The 17256-nt window shown below is 44.2% G+C and overlaps 1 protein-coding gene across 1 annotated transcript; it reads right to left on the reverse strand.

Moving 5' to 3' along the window:
- Positions 1–1392: 1392 nt before the first annotated feature.
- Positions 1393–12676, reverse strand: LOC143287160 (uncharacterized). The gene is made up of 4 exons (XM_076595104.1): positions 12621–12676; positions 10765–10967; positions 7604–8615; positions 1393–3343 (listed from the first exon to the last, which is right to left on the reverse strand). Exons 1-4 carry the CDS (start codon positions 12674–12676, stop codon positions 3031–3033), a joined length of 1584 nt encoding a protein of 527 aa, XP_076451219.1. The 3' UTR covers positions 1393–3030.
- Positions 12677–17256: the final 4580 nt, after the last annotated feature.

Genomic DNA, 17256 nt, shown 5'->3' on the forward strand with positions numbered 1-17256 from the left:
CTTTTCCCACGCCCCACCCACACCCATGTACATCCCCCACCCCACAACACACCCTTCCACGCTTCTCTCTCCACTGGACAACAGCCGCCATGGTGAAGTGGTCAGCCTTTACAGGGGACTGACGACTGTGAAGACACTGGTTCGATCCCCAGGGTTTATTCAGCTGTGGTTGGCTCCTACCTGGAGCGGAGCGAGCCATGAGCTCAAATGGAATGACTGAGAGCACACAGTCCAGGGTCCTCCACTTCACAGATCAGCATTCAGTTCTACTCTGCTCAAGCGTACACCCTCACCATGCCGAAAACGCGACGTTATGCCTATGATGCAGCCTTCAAATTGAAGGCAATCAACCTAGCAGACAACAGTGCAAGCGACGAACCAGCAGTGACCTCCACCTTCATGTTCATGAAGTGACAAGATGGCGGAGGAAGTTTTGCTGGTTCTCTTCAACTCGGACACTGAAGACGAAGGTTGTAGTGGATTCAGTGAGCAGGATGACGTTGAATAAATGTGACTATCCCTAAATTATGGATCTTATTTTCATTGTGTTTATTTGTTATTTTTTTGTTGTACTAGTAGTATTTTCGTTTGCTTTTCTTTGTGTTGTTCCCACTTGTGTTTATATCATAACCTTCAGTATCGACAGCTTTTCTGTTGTATCAGTATGTGTTCCGTACCGGAAATAAGTGCAGTTTATAAACCAGTGCGGCTTATGTATGTATAAAGTTCAATTTTTTCCAAAATTTAGTGGGTGCAGCTTATATACCATTGCGCTCAATAGACCGAACTTTACGGTACATCTTTGGTGGAGGGTTGCTCTGATTTCCTGACACCCAAACACTGCACGTGTCTGTATCTCTCAGACTGGCTGATACCAGGACACATGATCAGAGTTCAGCGGTGTCAAGCAGTCCCAAACCTAAACGGGCCCCCACAGCAGCACCTTCAACACCCCAATCACCATTCATGGTCACTGAAATACAGAAAACCAAAACGTCCCAAAATTCTAGAACAAAATAATAAAAAATAATAACAAATAAATAATTCATAGTAAGTCCATCTATGAAAAAATGGTACAAAGCTTAGCTGGCGAAGCCACGGAAGGCGATAGAGCCTGCGCATTTGTTCAATAACAGGCTGCTGCCATGTGTCAAGTTAATAAACAAACTCATGAATGTACAAATGGAATAAATCAATGTGGAAGGTGTGTTAAGATCTCACCATGAAGAAAGCAAACATTGTTTAAAATGCATTTTGAAATCACACAAACTCAACAGAGCAATGCCTGGTTGGGTTTAAACTCAACAGAGCAATGCCTGGTTGGGTTTAAACTCAACAGAGCAATGCCTGGTTGGGTTTAAACTCAACAGAGCAATGCCTGGTTGGGTTTTTTCCCATGCGTATTTCACCTGTTCACTGCCAGGGACACATACCACCTGCTGTGAGGCCGTCGCCAAGGAATTTTCAGCAAAAATGGGTATAGAGTAACAACAAAAATTCTACAAGCTACAATTCTGTCAAAAGGAACACAAACTATACGCTTTTGTGAAGGGAGGTTGACTTTTTGAAATTATGGGGTGTGCAGATTATGATTCTGAGCTGGTTGAGAATCATGAATCAATACAGAACATGCTACTGCAATGTGCTCTCAGCCATACCAGCTTTCAAAACAAAGCCAACGCCATGCATGGACTAATGTCGGCTTATAACAAAATTAAGTTCAGCCATAAGAGCTTTCAAAAGAGAGCAACACTGTTATCCAGAGCCACTTGTGTGACAAAACATACAGTGCAATTCACTGTTGGGTCAACTCTGGACAAAGATGGTTGAAGAAATCATTATCCAAAACAGACTTCTTACAATGTAAGTTTCAGTTTCTCAAAGAGGCATCACTGCATTTGGGCAAATCCACATACCAACATGCTACACCACATCTACAAGGCAGATGCCTGACCAGCAGCAAAACAAAAAGCGCTTAGTCAGGCCTTGTGTGCATACATATATATATTTGTGTACCATCAGAGTGGATTTCTTCAACAGAATTTTGGCAGAAGACAAACCTTTCATTGCCATGGGTTCCTTTTCAGTGCGTGAAGTGCGTACTGCACACGGGACCTCAGTTAATCGTGCCATCCGAACGACTAAATGTTCAGTTTGATTTTCCAGTCACACTTTGGAGAAATGGCAAGACCGGGATTTAAACCCACAACCTCACAGACACGGTACTGGCAGAAAAGCGTCTTAACCATTACACCACCTTCCTCACTATAACAACGTAAGTTCAGTGGCAGCATCTTTCAAAACAAAGCCAAACAGTTGTCCAGAGCCACATTTTGCATCATGCAATGCAATGCCCTTCACAACAATGCAAGTTCAGCCAGGCAAGCTTTCAAAACAAAAGCCAAAGTTATCCAGAGGTACACTGTGTGTCATATTTTGTATTTTGTATTTTGCATTTCTTTTTATCACAACAGATTTCTCTGTGTGAAATTCGGGCTGCTCTCCCCAGGGAGAGCGCGTCGCTATACTACAGCGCCACCCTTTTTTTTTTTCCTGCGTGCAGTTTTATTTGTTTTTCCTACTGCGTGGATTTTCTACAGAATTTCGCCAGGAACAACAATTTTGTTGCCGTGGGTTCTTTTACATGCGCTAAGTGTGTGCTGCACATGGGACCTCGGTTTATCATCTCATCCGAATGACTAGCGTCCAGACCACCACTCAAGGTCTAGTAGAGGGGGAGAAAATATCGGCGGCTGAGCCGTGATTTGAACCAGCACGATCAGATTCTCTGGCTTCCTAGGCGGACGCGTTACCTCTAGGCCATCACTCATATCATATGATGCCGTTCATACAAACTCACAACAATGTAAGTTCAGCCAGGCAAGCTTTCAAAAGAAAAGCCAAAGTTATCCAGAGATACACTTGTAGCAAACAATACAACAATTCACACAGACCTTCAACAACAACATCACTCCAGCCGTGGTGCACGCTGTCAGAACAAAACCCCTAACTCCGCCCACCTGTCCCCCCTCAGGACGAACGACAGCAGCAGCAGCACCTCATGAAGAAGTTGACCAGGAGGGCAATGAACGCCAGCAGTCCCACCAGCGGCGCCATGCACACGGCCAGCACCGAGTTCTTGTTGCAGCCCCACCTGCGAGGCCGGCCGTGGATCACCAGCATGTAGTGGTCGAACTGCTTGGAGGCCAGGGGGTCATCAGGGAAGGGGTAGTCGGCGCCCAGTCGGCAGGCTGCGGCCATGCCGGAGATGACGGCGATCTCATGGGTGTTGATTAGTGTGTAGGATCCGCAGTAGTAGGTGTTCTGCGTGCCCTGCAGGTACCTGAGAACAGAGCAGCAATGTGTGGAGGGTGAGGAGGAGGATTTTTTTGGTTTCGTTCTGCGTGCCCAGCAGGTACCTGAGAAAGCAGCAACAACATGTCAAGGATGAAGAGGAGGTGGGTTATTGGTGTTGTTTTTCTGCCCCTATCATCTGCACCATTTCTGTGGCATTACTCAAACGCCCCTGAGGATTAGGATTTTTTTTTTTTTTTTTTTTTTTTGCTGCCCTATCATCTGCACCATTTCTGTGGCATTACTTACACCTCACACACATACTGACATAGCTCAAATCTGAGTCCCTAATATACAGCCAGACCCGGGTTTGTTCGTCACAGTCCCCACCAATGGCAGTCCACAGGGAGCTGTCCTTTCTTTCCCACCCCAATCTCCTTCCCTCCTGTTTTAAACAAATTTTATTCACTGATAGCAACACTAAAACAGCGATACAAAGATAATTTAAAGCACACCAACCTCAGCCTATGACCCTGCTCTAAAATGGGACACTTGTCAATACACTGGCTGCAATTCTATAAACAAAAAAAAAGGTACATAAACTGGAATGAAACACATAAATTAATATACATGTAGAAGTGATACAAGTTGGGGGAAGGGAGGGGAAGCCAAATAATTCACTACATATTGCAAACAGCAAGCTGCCAAACATATCAAGGGAACCCCTTCCGTCCTTAATCCACCTGTTTCTCTTTCTCCCCCAACAGAGACAAAATCAAGTGCCAACTGTAATAGATCAGCTGACCAAGAAGGGGGCATGTCAAGGCTGGACATAATATGCCTCAGTTGAGGGGAAATTATACACAATGTTAATAGATCAATCAAAATATCGGTTAAAAAGACCAACTCACCGACGTTTCCCTCATGTAACTCAAATCAAGCATGTTGGAAATTAAACACAATGTTAATTAAATAGGTCAATCAAAATATCAGTTAAAAAGACCAACTCACCGACGTTTCCCTCATGTAACTCAAATCAAGCATGTTGGAAATTAAACACAATGTTAATAGGTCAATCAAAATATCGGTTAAAAAGACCAACTCACCGATGTTTCCCTCATGTAACTCAAATCAAGCATGTTGGAAATTAAACACAATGTTAATTAAATAGGTCAATCAAAATATCGGTTAAAAAGACCAACTCACCAATGTTTCCCTCATGTAACTCAAATCAAGCATGTTGGAAATTAAACACAATGTTAATAGGTCAATCAAAATATCGGTTAAAAAGACCAACTCACCGACGTTTCCCTCATATAACTCAATCAAGCATGTCCTTCCTAACTCTGACTGACTAAAAAAGTGACTTCAAGACAGGCACACTGAAACCAAAACAACGTGAAAAAGACCAGTTCCCCCACCTCTCACTAAGTGCACTCAGTATTCAACACTGTGTACCCCATCAGTGCAGCTGCACTTCAGTTTCTGTGGACCAGCCCTACAACAGCTGAGTGCACTGTCAAAGCAAAGCTTCATACACAGAACACACACAGCATCATCAAAAACATGATGAACCCCCTTCAGAACACCAGCGAACAATGTTAAGGCTAAAGCCAACAAGCTAAAAGCGCTGAGCGAGATGACGACAGATTGAAAAAGTGAAACTGGACTGTTGTATGGAAATATCTGCACTCGGTGCAAAGGGAAGCAACCAGGTGTTATGGTTAAATCAGTACTAGGACTTCAGTTTCAGTAGCTCAAGGAGGCGTCACTGCGTTCGGACAAATCCATATACACTACACCACATCTAGGAAGCAGATGCCTGACCAGCAGCGTAACCCAACGCGCTTAGTCAGGCTTTGAGAAAAAAAATAATAATAAAAAAATAAATAAATAAATAAAATAAAATAAAATAGTAATAGATAAATACATATAAAAAAAAAGAAAAAGAACTACTACTAATAATAATATGTATAAGGCGCAAAAACTTGATGAAGATAATTATTATCATTATTATTATTATTATTATTATTATTATTATTATTATTTATTTATTTATTATTACCATTTTCTTATATATTATCATTATTTAGTTATTTAGTTATTTATTTAGTTTTTTGTAAACCTATAGTTGACTAGGACTTGGAGTCATCAATCTTCTCCCTTAACTCTGTGAAGAGTCATTGGGACACCTCATGGAAGAACTGTTCATCAGATTCCTCCAGGTCTTGTCTGTTGTGAATTAACCGTGAAAGCCTTTCCGAGTACAAAGTGTTCATCCATTCAACCGTGGGGTAGGGGGAAAAAGGGGGGAGGTTACAATCTCTGCAGATTACATGGCATTGTTATCAACTCAAACTGATGTGTGGACACATCCGGAAATGCTGTAATAGTTAGTTCCCTTTCTTTGCGGTTTAAGCATACATTGCATAGAAACATGAAAACCATGCTAACAAGACACATTTTGACACCAGAGCAATGCTGTCAAATTTCAACGTCCTCCCTCCCCCCCCGCCCCCCCAACCCCCACCCCCACATCCCCCTCCCAGCTCCCCAGCATTGACTAATCTCATGACTCAATGAGTGACCTCATGACGATAATATAATATTAACGTCCGTCCTCCCACTACACTCCCCACCCCACCCCACCCCACCCCCAACAACCCTCCCAACCCCTCCTCTCCTCCCTCCCCCCACCATTCCCCCCAACAACCCTCCCAGCCCCTCCTCTCCTTCCTCCTCCCCACCATTCCCCCCACAACCCTCCCAGCCCCTCCTCTCCTCCCTCCCCCCACCATTCCCCCCAACAACCCTCCCAGCCCCTCCTCTCCTTCCTCCTCCCCACCATTCCCCCCACAACCCTCCCAGCCCCTCCTCTCCTCCCTCCCCCCACCATTCCCCCCACAACCCTCCCAGCCCCTCCTCTCCTCCCTCCCCCCACCATTCCCCCCACAACCCTCCCAGCCCCTCCTCTCCTCCCTCCCCCCACCATTCCCCCCAACAACCCTCCCAGCCCCTCCTCTCCTTCCTCCTCCCCGCCATTCCCCCCACAACCCTCCCAGCCCCTCCTCTCCTCCCTCCCCCCGCCATTCCCCCCAACAACCCTCCCAGCCCCTCCTCTCCTTCCTCCTCCCCGCCATTCCCCCCAACAACCCTCCCAGCCCCTCCTCTCCTTCCTCCTCCCCACCATTCCCCCCACAACCCTCCCAGCCCCTCCTCTCCTTCCTCCTCCCCACCATTCCTCCCACAACCCTCCCAGCCCCTCCTCTCCTCCCTCCCCCCCCACCATTCCTCCCACAACCCTCCCAGCCCCTCCTCTCCTTCCTCCCCCCAACCATTCCTCCCACAACCCTCCCAGCCCCTCCTCTCCTCCCTCCCCCCACCATTCCCCCCACAACCCTCCAAGCCCCTCCTCTCCTCCCTCCCCCCACCATTCCCCCCACAACCCTCCCAGCCCCTCCTCTCCTCCCTCCCCCCACCATTCCCTCCACAACCCTCCCAGCCCCTCCTCTCCTTCCTCCTCCCCGCCATTCCCCCCACAACCCTCCCAGCCCCTCCTCTCCTCCCTCCCCCCGCCATTCCCCCCAACAACCCTCCCAGCCCCTCCTCTCCTTCCTCCTCCCCGCCATTCCCCCCAACAACCCTCCCAGCCCCTCCTCTCCTTCCTCCTCCCCACCATTCCCCCCACAACCCTCCCAGCCCCTCCTCTCCTTCCTCCTCCCCACCATTCCTCCCACAACCCTCCCAGCCCCTCCTCTCCTCCCTCCCCCCCACCATTCCTCCCACAACCCTCCCAGCCCCTCCTCTCCTTCCTCCCCCCAACCATTCCTCCCACAACCCTCCCAGCCCCTCCTCTCCTCCCTCCCCCCACCATTCCCCCCACAACCCTCCAAGCCCCTCCTCTCCTCCCTCCCCCCACCATTCCCCCCACAACCCTCCCAGCCCCTCCTCTCCTCCCTCCCCCCACCATTCCCTCCACAACCCTCCCAGCCCCTCCTCTCCTTCCTCCCCCCCACCATTCCTCCCACAACCCTCCCAGCCCCTCCTCTCCTTCCTCCCCCCTCCCAGCCCCTCCTCTCCTTCCTCCCCCCCACCATTCCTCCCACAACCCTCCCAGCCCCTCCTCTCCTTCCTCCCCCCCACCATTCCTCCCACAACCCTCCCAGCCCCTCCTCTCCTTCCTCCCCCCAACCATTCCTCCCACAACCCTCCCAGCCCCTCCTCTCCTCCCTCCCCCCCCCCTCCCCCCCACAACCCTCCCAGCCCCTCCTCTCCTCCACCCCCTTCACCCTCCCAAGCTGTGACTGACCTCATGAAGGGCACGGTGAAGGCGAAGTGTCTCCACGTGTGTGAGAACTGGCGCCACCACCTCCTGAGCAGCACCTTGTCCTCCTTTATCTCCCCTTCCGTCCACAGCGCCCTCACCTCGTCGTCCAGGAAGATGGTCTGGAACACGTTCCTGCCGGACTCCTTCAGCTGCGGCTGGTAATTGGACAGGTTGAAGGACATCTCGATCCTCTCCTGGTCCGCCGGGTAGGTGCGGACAAAGTACTGGTCCGTGTCATAGTTGACCTCGTAGTACTTGTTCATGTAGTCATCGTCCTCATGCGTGACGATCAGGTCGTTGTAGTAGCGAACATTGCCCAGTGCTCGCTTCTCCATGAAGGAGGGGTTCTTCAACACGCGCAGGACCGTCTCCGCGTCGCAGGCGAAGATGATGTTGTCAAAGACCTCCTCGTGATCTCGCTCGTCCGTCACGTACACTTTGCCCTTCATGCGGCGCACGATTTTGACGCCGCGGTTGCTGTGGAAGTTGGCGCCGCTCTTCGACATGATGGTCCGGTACATCTTCTCCAGCTTCGGGAAGGCAAACATCTCTGGCGTCTGACTCAGCAACCGCTCCGAGTCATAGTCAAACAGCCGGAGGTCGTCGTCAAGGAACACCCTGGCAACAATTGCCGCGGAAACGTTTGGCGTCTGGTTGCCCGTGCCGAAGAACAGTGCGGTGAGAGGGAAAACCATCTCGTTGCGGAAATCGTCTGAGAAGCCGAACCAGCGCAGCACCTTGTAGATGGGGATGAAGATGAAGAAGTTCTCAAAGAAGTTAATAATGCGGAGGCACCTCTGGAACTTCTTGATCTCTGGGGCCAGTCTGTGGACGAGGTCGGTCTTGGTGTAGTTGGTCCAGGCGGTCCTCCCTTTGCCAAAGGAGATCATCATGTGGACCGGGGACCCCTGCAGGCCGTGCTCAGCCATCAGGTTCAAGGTGTTGCGATACGTGGGACACCCCCCCTGCACTCCGTCGTTGATGAATGTGTCACCTGCACACAGGATGCGGTCAATGTGTGTATGTGATCATAGTGTGCATGTCAAATGGATAGATGGATGCATCCATGTAGGATGGTTGACTTTATATGTGTGTAGATGCATGAATGCATGCATATACTCCTACAAAGATTTTATATACGGAGTATAATGCTCTTGGTATAGATAGATAGATAGACTAGATAGACAGACAGACAGACAGACAGATAGACTGATGGATAGATAGATATATGGACATATACATTAATAGATAATGTACTGAGTACGCTGAGTCGTGACGCAGAGACAACAATGGCCTAAACTTGGTTGTCACCTTTCATCCCATTTCTCACAAGCTGTATGATCAAACGGAAACAATTACTAAATATCATAGATGGATAGATTAAGTACAGACAGATAGATAGACTGACAGACTGATAGACTGGTTTTTTGGTTTTGTTTTTTAATTCTTGGAAAGCTGGACCACTGCCATTCAAAGATTATTCCAATGATAATAACATAATACCCATTCTTCTTTTTCTTCTTCTTATTCATTCGAGGGCTGCAACTCCCACCTTTACTCGTATGCACATGAGTGGGTTTTTAGATGTATGACCATTTTTACCCCGCCATGTAGGCAGCCATACTCCGTTTTCGGGGGGTGTGCATGCTGGGTATGTTCTTGTTTCCATAACCCACTGAACGCTGACATGGATTACAGGATCTTTAACATGCGTATTTGATCTTCTGCTTGCATATACACACAAAGGGGGTTCAGGCACTAGCAGGTCTGCACATATGTTGACCTTGGAGATCGTAAAAATCTCCACCCTTTACCCACCAGGCGCCGTCACCGTGATTCGAACCCAGGACCCTCAGATTGACAGTCCAACGCTTTAACCACTCGGCTATTGCGCCCGTCATAATACCCATTAACTCTCTGGAGTCAGAGAGAAACAATGAAACATGACAATAACAGTACGACAGTTGAAGAGGAAGTCTGAAAATATTTCAAACAACAGAAACAATAAATGATTTTTTCCCCCAAGAGCCCAACAAAGGGAAGTAATCACTACAAAATATTTAAAATAGTTAAAACATTGCAATTCAAAAAGAGTTACTTCCCCACAAGATTGTTTGATAATGGTACTGGTATGATTTTATTTTTCACTGACAAAAAAAAAAAGACAAAAAAAAAAGACGTCATTAAAAAAGTATTTACGATCTCCCAGCAAGTATCTAGCATGCTACAAAATGCACCCTCCCCCACCTGCCCCCCCCCACCCCCCACCCCTCCCTACCCTGCCCAAGATCTACAAAAATAGTCAACAGCAAAGAAACACAATCCAAACTGTTCAAGGATGTGGTGTATCTAATACAACTGATTTTTTTTTTTTTTTTTTTTTTTCATCTATTTTCTTTTGTTCTTTCTATGCTGGACAATCATTCAAAACTTGAACTGTACGATGTTTGAGGTCTTGTAGGAAGTCCTGTTCATCGATCCGTGTGGGTTATACGACTAGTATACTAAAGACTTTGCATGCGTGGCTTATTGGCAAGACGGATTGTACTGGTCAGGTTTCTTCTTCCAGCAAGCATCCAACTTACTCTTGAAGGCATTTACAGAAGGTGCCAGGACCACTTCATCAGGGAGGCTGTTCCACGTTTTGGTGATTCTTTCGCTGAAGAAGTGTTTCCTGGTATCACAGTGGGTGTGGTGCGGGAACAGTTTCATTGCATTTCCTCTGGTGCCTGCATCCTTGGGAGTTTCAAGCTTTGGTTTTTTGGTCTTGTAGATTTTGTGGATGTATTTGAAGGTGTCGATCATATCCCCTCTGGGACGTCTAGATATTTATTAGAAATGGTTGTTGATGAATTTATCTTCTTTTATCTTTGTGTGTGTGTGTGTGTGTGTGTGTGTGTGTGCTGTTGTTGTTTGTTTTTGTATTGTTGTTGTTGTTGTTGTTGTTGTTTTATTATGTCCATTTATTTATTTGTTTACTTATTTAATCATGGTTTATCTTTTTCAAATTTCTTAAAATATATTTATTCAATTAATTTTCATTACGTTACGATGCAGAAACACCCTTGCAAATCAGTTGTCGCTGTGGTACTCTTCAATAGCTTACTGTATTCATGGCTATTGCACCCGTCGCACAACTTTACCTCGAATGTCGTTAGAGGTGGCCACCCCCCCAGCCACCGGCGCCTTTTCCCAGACGTCCACAGAGAACCTGTCCGGCTGCTTCATCAGACAGTAGGCAGCCGCTGTACCCGCTGCCCCTGCCCCCACCACCAGCACACGCCTCCTCCCATTCCCCGCCCCCGCCATGTCTCTCTCCTGAAGCTCTCGAACCTCTGGCAGCTCTCTGGAATCATCAGCAACAAGGGTTTTTGGTGATTTTTTTTTTTCTTCTCTCTCTCTCTCTCTCTCCCTTTTCTTATTCATTTTAAATCACCTTCAAAAACCAACCAGGGTTTCAGTGAATTAAAACCTTTTTCTCTCTCTCTTCACTTTTTCTTTTTTTTTTTTTTTAATCACCTTCAAAAACCAACAAGGGTTTCACTTTCAAAAAATGCAAAAATTTGTTCTCTCTCTCTCTACATTTCTATTTTTATTCTTAATTTTCAATTCATTTTAAATCACCTCAAAAATCACAAGGGGTTTTATTTTTTGGTGAATGAAAACCTGGTGTTTTTTTCACTTAAGATTCTCTTTCTTCTTTCTTCTTTTTCGTTCATGGGCTGCAACTCCCACGTTCACTCGTTCACTCGTATACGTATACATGAGTGGGCTTTTACATGTATGACCGTTTTTCACCCTTATCATGTAGGCAGCTATATTTTGTTTTCAAGGGTGGAAATGCTTTTTCACTTGTTTGTTTTAATTCACCCCCCAAAATGGAGTATGGCTGCCTATATCATGTAAAAAAAACGTACACACATAAAATCCTATTTTTTCATATCAGTGATCTGGGTGTTGCAGCCAACAAAGGCAAAGAAAAAAAATGAGTTTTAATTTCAATACATTTTGACATGAGACAATGTGTTCATGTACAACTTGATGCCAACCATAAGACAGAAACCCTTTTATTTTCTAGGATGAACAGCAAAAAGCAGCAAAACCTGTCATCTAACATCAACACTGTCAGCTAGTATTTGAGCCTGTGATAAAGAAACAAATGAGTTAAACAATTCATAAGTATATAAATGAATACACAGATAACTTGATAAAATATATCAACCAAGAGAAAGTGCACATGTATATGTTTCAAAGTATCATATACTGACTGGAAACCATAATGATCCATGAAAAAAACAAACACTATTTTAAAAATATAACTGTACTATATATAAAGTTGCATCACTGAACTAGCATGAACATTACACAGTTGTGTTTGTATGCTAATATAGTAATAATAGTAATATTACTTTGGCATAAAATAATAATAAGCATATTACTTAGAAGATAAATTTATTATACAAATGCTACCAGTATACACAGGTTCACTGGAGAATGTGTTCAAAATGTGTTAGTCAATCAGCATTTTTTTATGTCATTAAATGAATGTATAATTTATACCATAAATTTTTACATTAAATTTCTTTAGAAGCACATTGCATAAACACAAACAAGCATGTGCATGTGTGTACATACAGTACACCCCCACACACCCACACACTCAGCCAAACCCACATTCACACCCACACACACATAGCTGGTGTGTTAATGCACAAAGTGGTATTCATGCATCCATAAACTTTTGTCAGTTAGTAATAGAGTGCTAACACACAGACACAGACAGACAGAGACTGACACACGCACGCACATACACACACACACACACACACACACACACATTCACACCCACACCCACACATATCTGAAGTGTTAATGCACAAGGTGGTATTAATGCATCCATAAACTTTTGTCAGTTAGTCACAGTCTACTCATAGTCACACACACACACACACACACACACACACACACACACACACACACACACACAGATGCTGCACACCTCTTGTCTGAAGTTTCCACAGTGACTGTACAGCTGTCTCCTTTAGTTTCCGCCATGATTCACTTTCACACCATGCACTGGCAAAACAAGGTTCACTCTCAAATTCACTTCTCTGAGCAGTAACTCCAACCTGTTGAGCACTAACTCTACACTTTCTGTCATCTTCATTCACTTTCTGAGTCACACAATTAAACCTGCTGAGCACTATAGGTCTACACTTCTATAGTCACCATCATATACTTTTGTGAGTCAATAATACCTGACACAAACTTGCTAAGCCCTGTACCTACATTTTCTATTTATAACCCTCCTTCACTTTTTCCTAAGCAGTTATACAAACCTGGTGAGCACAATACCTAACTTTTTTTTCTAGCAATAAGTGAATAACACAAACATGTTGATATATATATATTTCTATCATTTTCATTCACTTTTCTGAGCAATAACACATATTTGTTGAGCACAGGCCTTTTCGCCTTCTTCATGTCTCTCAGTCTATGTTTTTATGATTCAGTTTGTTTCATTATCTTAATTGTTTGATTACATTTCATGTGCATGTTTTACACAAACCTAGTGTGTGTGTGTGTGTGTGTGTGTGTGTGTGTGTGTGTGTGTGTGTGTGTGTGTATGAGGCTCTCAAGGCCTGACCAGCATGTTATGTTTATGCTAGGTCAGACATCTGCTTTCTTTTTTCTTTCTTTCTTTCTTTTTTTTCTTTTTTTTTTTTTTTTAAACACAGATGTGGTGAAACAGATACATCAATCAGTCTACACATTTTGATACCTTGAAAGGTTGAGCACAAAACCTAATCAAATTCATTCTCTTATCTGGGCAGAAACACAGACACAAACACACAGACACACACATACAGATCAAGAATGCGAGAGAGAGAGAGAGAGAGAGAGAGAGAGAGAGAGAGAATGTTTCACACTGGATAGAATAATATATGAAAGTCAGTAATTTTTTTCATAAATATCTTTTCTTCTTTCACTGAATCTGATATAACAAGTTTGGAAGTTCAAGGCACTTATCATACTTAAAATATTGTTTTGAATTATGACATACTGAATATGACATTCTGTCAATTGTTCTGAACACAATAATGAATCATTTGCTGTAATCACAGGTGCATGTTAAGTTGTAATACTGATCATACCAATGTTCAGAAAATAGATATGTAACTAAATTAATAAGACAAACAAATTAATGCCCTGCTAGATGTAGTCAATTTGCATAAATGCATAATGAATTGCATAATTTGCATAATAATATCTGTAATCATTATTCTTTTACTAAATAAATAAATATTTGACACAAAGACTGAAAGAGACATAACTGTGAACACATATAGTTTATCCCCATAAGATCATCATTTTGAAAACCGAAGATTTCAAGGCTTTGTTTCGTTATTTGTTTTGCTCTCAGGTCTTTCCTGCCTGTCTTCCTTTTTAATCCTTTCTTTCCTTCCATTAGCTCAAGTATTCTAACAAGTTACATATAATAAATAAATATGTTCATCAACATAAAATGCATAATAATTTTCGTCTCATTTACAATCACCATGTCATACAATTTTACAGATCAAAACATCTAGTACATATTGATTTTGCCCAGTGAGTTTCATCTTCGAAGACTAAGCCAACCCTCCCCAAAAAAATCATAATAAATATTAGATCACGAGTCTATTTTTCTAATTCCCCATCGAACTTGAACGAGATCTGCTGTTTCACAATCTTGGTATATATCTAAGCATAATGAAATTCAACAGTTCTATTTACCTGCCACCTGTCTCTCAACTGTTTGAAGTGCGGGTGTGAGTTGTGACCTCTTGGTTTTTGTCGAAATCCAGGGTTTATGCAAACTGTTTTTTTCTAACACGTGAATATCCACGCGTTTGTTCGGTGTTGTTATAAAACACCTCGGCAGTTTTCGGCTATTTCCGTGAGAAGTGAGACCGGTGTCGAGGGTCAGTGCCCGCCTAGATAAGATTACCTCCCAGTAAACTTCGTTTAGTTCAAGATTGGTGTGGTTGTTCGTCTTGTATAAAGTTAATAAAAGATGTAAAAGATAAAAATAAAAAGACAGAAAGTTTGTTTCACGCACGTACTCGTTTTCTTTTACCAAAATTTGAAAGAAAAAAAAAATTCTGTATGTTTCTTTACAAAAATTTGCTTGCATGGGTTTGTATGTTGTTTAAGTTTCCACACCACTCTCAACTTGTCAATCAAAATGCACTGCGTGAACATTGTTGTTGTTGCTGCTGCTGTTGTCGTTGTATTTGCTGTTGTCATTCAAGGTTGCCCGCGTTGTTGTTGTTGTCGTTGTTGTTGTTGTTGTTGTTGTCGTCGTTGTTGTTGTTGTCGTCGTTGTTGTTGTTGTCGTCGTTGTTGTTGTTGTTGTCGTCGTTGTTGTTGTTGTTGTCGTTGTTGTTGTTGTCGTCGTTGTTGTTGTTGTTGTCGTCGTTGTTGTTGTCGTTGTTGTTGTCAGTGTTTGTTGCTGTTGTTGTTGTTGTTATTGTTGTTAGTGTTTCCTAAGTTTACCTTTCTCATTTTTTGTCTCCTTTTTATCTGTCTAGGTCTATCTATCTATCTATCTATCTATCTATCTCATGTCTGTCTATCGAGTATCTGTTTATCTATCTGTCCGTTTATCTGTCTATCTATCTATCTATATCTCTCTCTCTCTCTCTCTCTCTCTCTCTCTCTATATATATATATATATATATATATATATATCTGTCTATCTATCTATCTATCTATCTATCTATCTATCTATCTATCTGTCTGTCTGTCTGTCTGTCTGTCTGTCTGGCTATTTATCTATCTATCTATCTGTCTGTGTACCAGACTATCTACCTATCTTTCTTTCTTTCTTCCTTTCTATCTGTCTTGAGTTCTTTCTTTTATTTATTTACCCCCCGTTTTTTGTTTTTTATTTTTTTTAGAGATGTGCAGTTGAGGAAGTGGGGGTGGGGGGTGGGGATGTGGGGGCTTGGTTTGACTTTTCCCACCCTCATTCTTTCTTTCGTTTTAGTTTTCTTCGTTATGTGTGTTTTGTTGTTGTTGTTGTTGTTTTGTTTTGTTTTGTTTGTTCTTTTTCCTAGTTTTTCTGTCTTCTATCTGTCTTTCTGTTGTCGGCTGTGTGTGTGTTGAGATGGGGGAGTGGTGGCCGTCACGGTGTGTGTGTGTGTGTGTGTGTGTGTGTGTGTGTGTGTGTGTGTGTGTGTGTGTGTGTGTGTGTGTGTGTGTGTGTGTGTGTGTGTGTGTGTGTGAGTGTGTGTGTGTGTGTGTGTGTGTGTGTGTGTGTGTGTGTGTGTGTGTGTGTGTGTGTGTGTGTGTGTGTGTGTGTGCACGCGCACGCGCATTCCTTTTGTTGGTTTAGTAATACCGTTTTATTATTCTTATAAGTTTATTGATTTTATTGAGTGTGCGTCTACTACAGTATTAAAAATTTCTGATTCACACCGCCGAGATCAGGCGGCTAAGAGATTTTATCAGTGTTGTTGATTTTTCTTCGAAAGCAAAGATGAGCATAATCAAGCCTAGCACTGGGTGGCCCGGTCCGCAGATGACTAGAATTAACTTGAGTTCAGTCCGGGCTCTGGATTAAGTATCTCTCACACAGCCAGTGCGGACAGGGACTGATGAAGCTGGAGCTGTCCAGGTGAAGTTGGATTCACCTTCACCTTCACCTGTCCCGTAGTCTTGTGGACCGTTGGGGCGCCACAGGTGATCTGGCAACCAGCATCCTCCAATCCTCTCGGTTTTCTGACCTCCTGATTGTATCGCTCAACCTCAAGCCCGTCCATTCTGGGATGTTGTCCTCCCATCTCTTCCTCTGTCTGCCTCTCCTTCTCCCTCCTTGCACTGTGCCCTGCGGGAATGTCTTGGCAAGCCCTGATGATCTCATGACATGGCCATACCATTTGAGCTTGCGTCTCTTGACCAAGGTCAACAGGTCTTCGTAGGGCCCAATGACTTGCCTGATTCTGTTTCGAACTTCTTCGTTCGTGATATGATCTTTGTCAGTAGGAGATGCCCAGGAGTCTTCGAAAGCATCTCATCTCAGTGGACTATTCTCTTTTCTATTTCAGCTGTTATGGTCCACGATTCACATGCATACAAAAGTATTGATGTCACCAGGGTACGCATCAGTCTGATCTTTGAGCCGAGTGCAATGTTCCGGTCGTTCCAGATGTACCTCAGTTTTGTGAGCGCTGCTGTCGCCTGTGCAATCCTGGAGAGTACTTCGGGTTTGGATCCCTCATCTGTCACAATTGCTCCCAGGTATTTAAAGCTGTGGACAGTTTCTAGCTTCTGGCCATCCACTCTTATGTCAGTGCTGATGCCATTGGTGTTGTTGGTCATCAGTTTGGTCTTCTCTGCACTGATCTGCATGCCATAGGCTCTAGAGGTTTTATCAAGGTGGTCCACTAAGCTCCTCTTCTTTTCCTGCTAGGCAATCAATATCGTCGGCGAAACGTAAGTTGGTGACTGCTCTGCCTCCGATGTTGACTGTTCCTTTGTGGTCTTCAAGTGCATCAGTCATGATCCTTTCCAGGAAGATGTTGAAGAGAGTTGGTGAGAGCAAGCTGGATACTAAGCGCCATCTCCTCAGTTTTGTTGCTGGCGTTTCA

The sequence above is a fragment of the Babylonia areolata genome, chromosome 11, assembly GCF_041734735.1.
Source record: "Babylonia areolata isolate BAREFJ2019XMU chromosome 11, ASM4173473v1, whole genome shotgun sequence".
In the NCBI taxonomy this organism is placed as follows: Eukaryota; Metazoa; Mollusca; class Gastropoda; order Neogastropoda; family Buccinidae; genus Babylonia; species Babylonia areolata.

What these genes read in the sequence shown, in the direction of transcription:
- LOC143287160 (XM_076595104.1), bottom strand. Translation starts at nt 12,676, where the DNA reads ATGGCGGAAACTAAAGGAGACAGCTGTACAGTCACTGTGGAAACTTCA. An exon ending in CACCTCTAACGACATTCGAG is followed by an intron (nt 8,616 to 10,764) that starts GTAAAGTTGTGC and finishes TCCTGTGTGCAG; the next exon opens with GTGACACATTCATCAACGAC. An exon ending in TTCACCGTGCCCTTCATGAG is followed by an intron (nt 3,344 to 7,603) that starts GTCAGTCACAGC and finishes CTCTGTTCTCAG; the next exon opens with GTACCTGCAGGGCACGCAGA.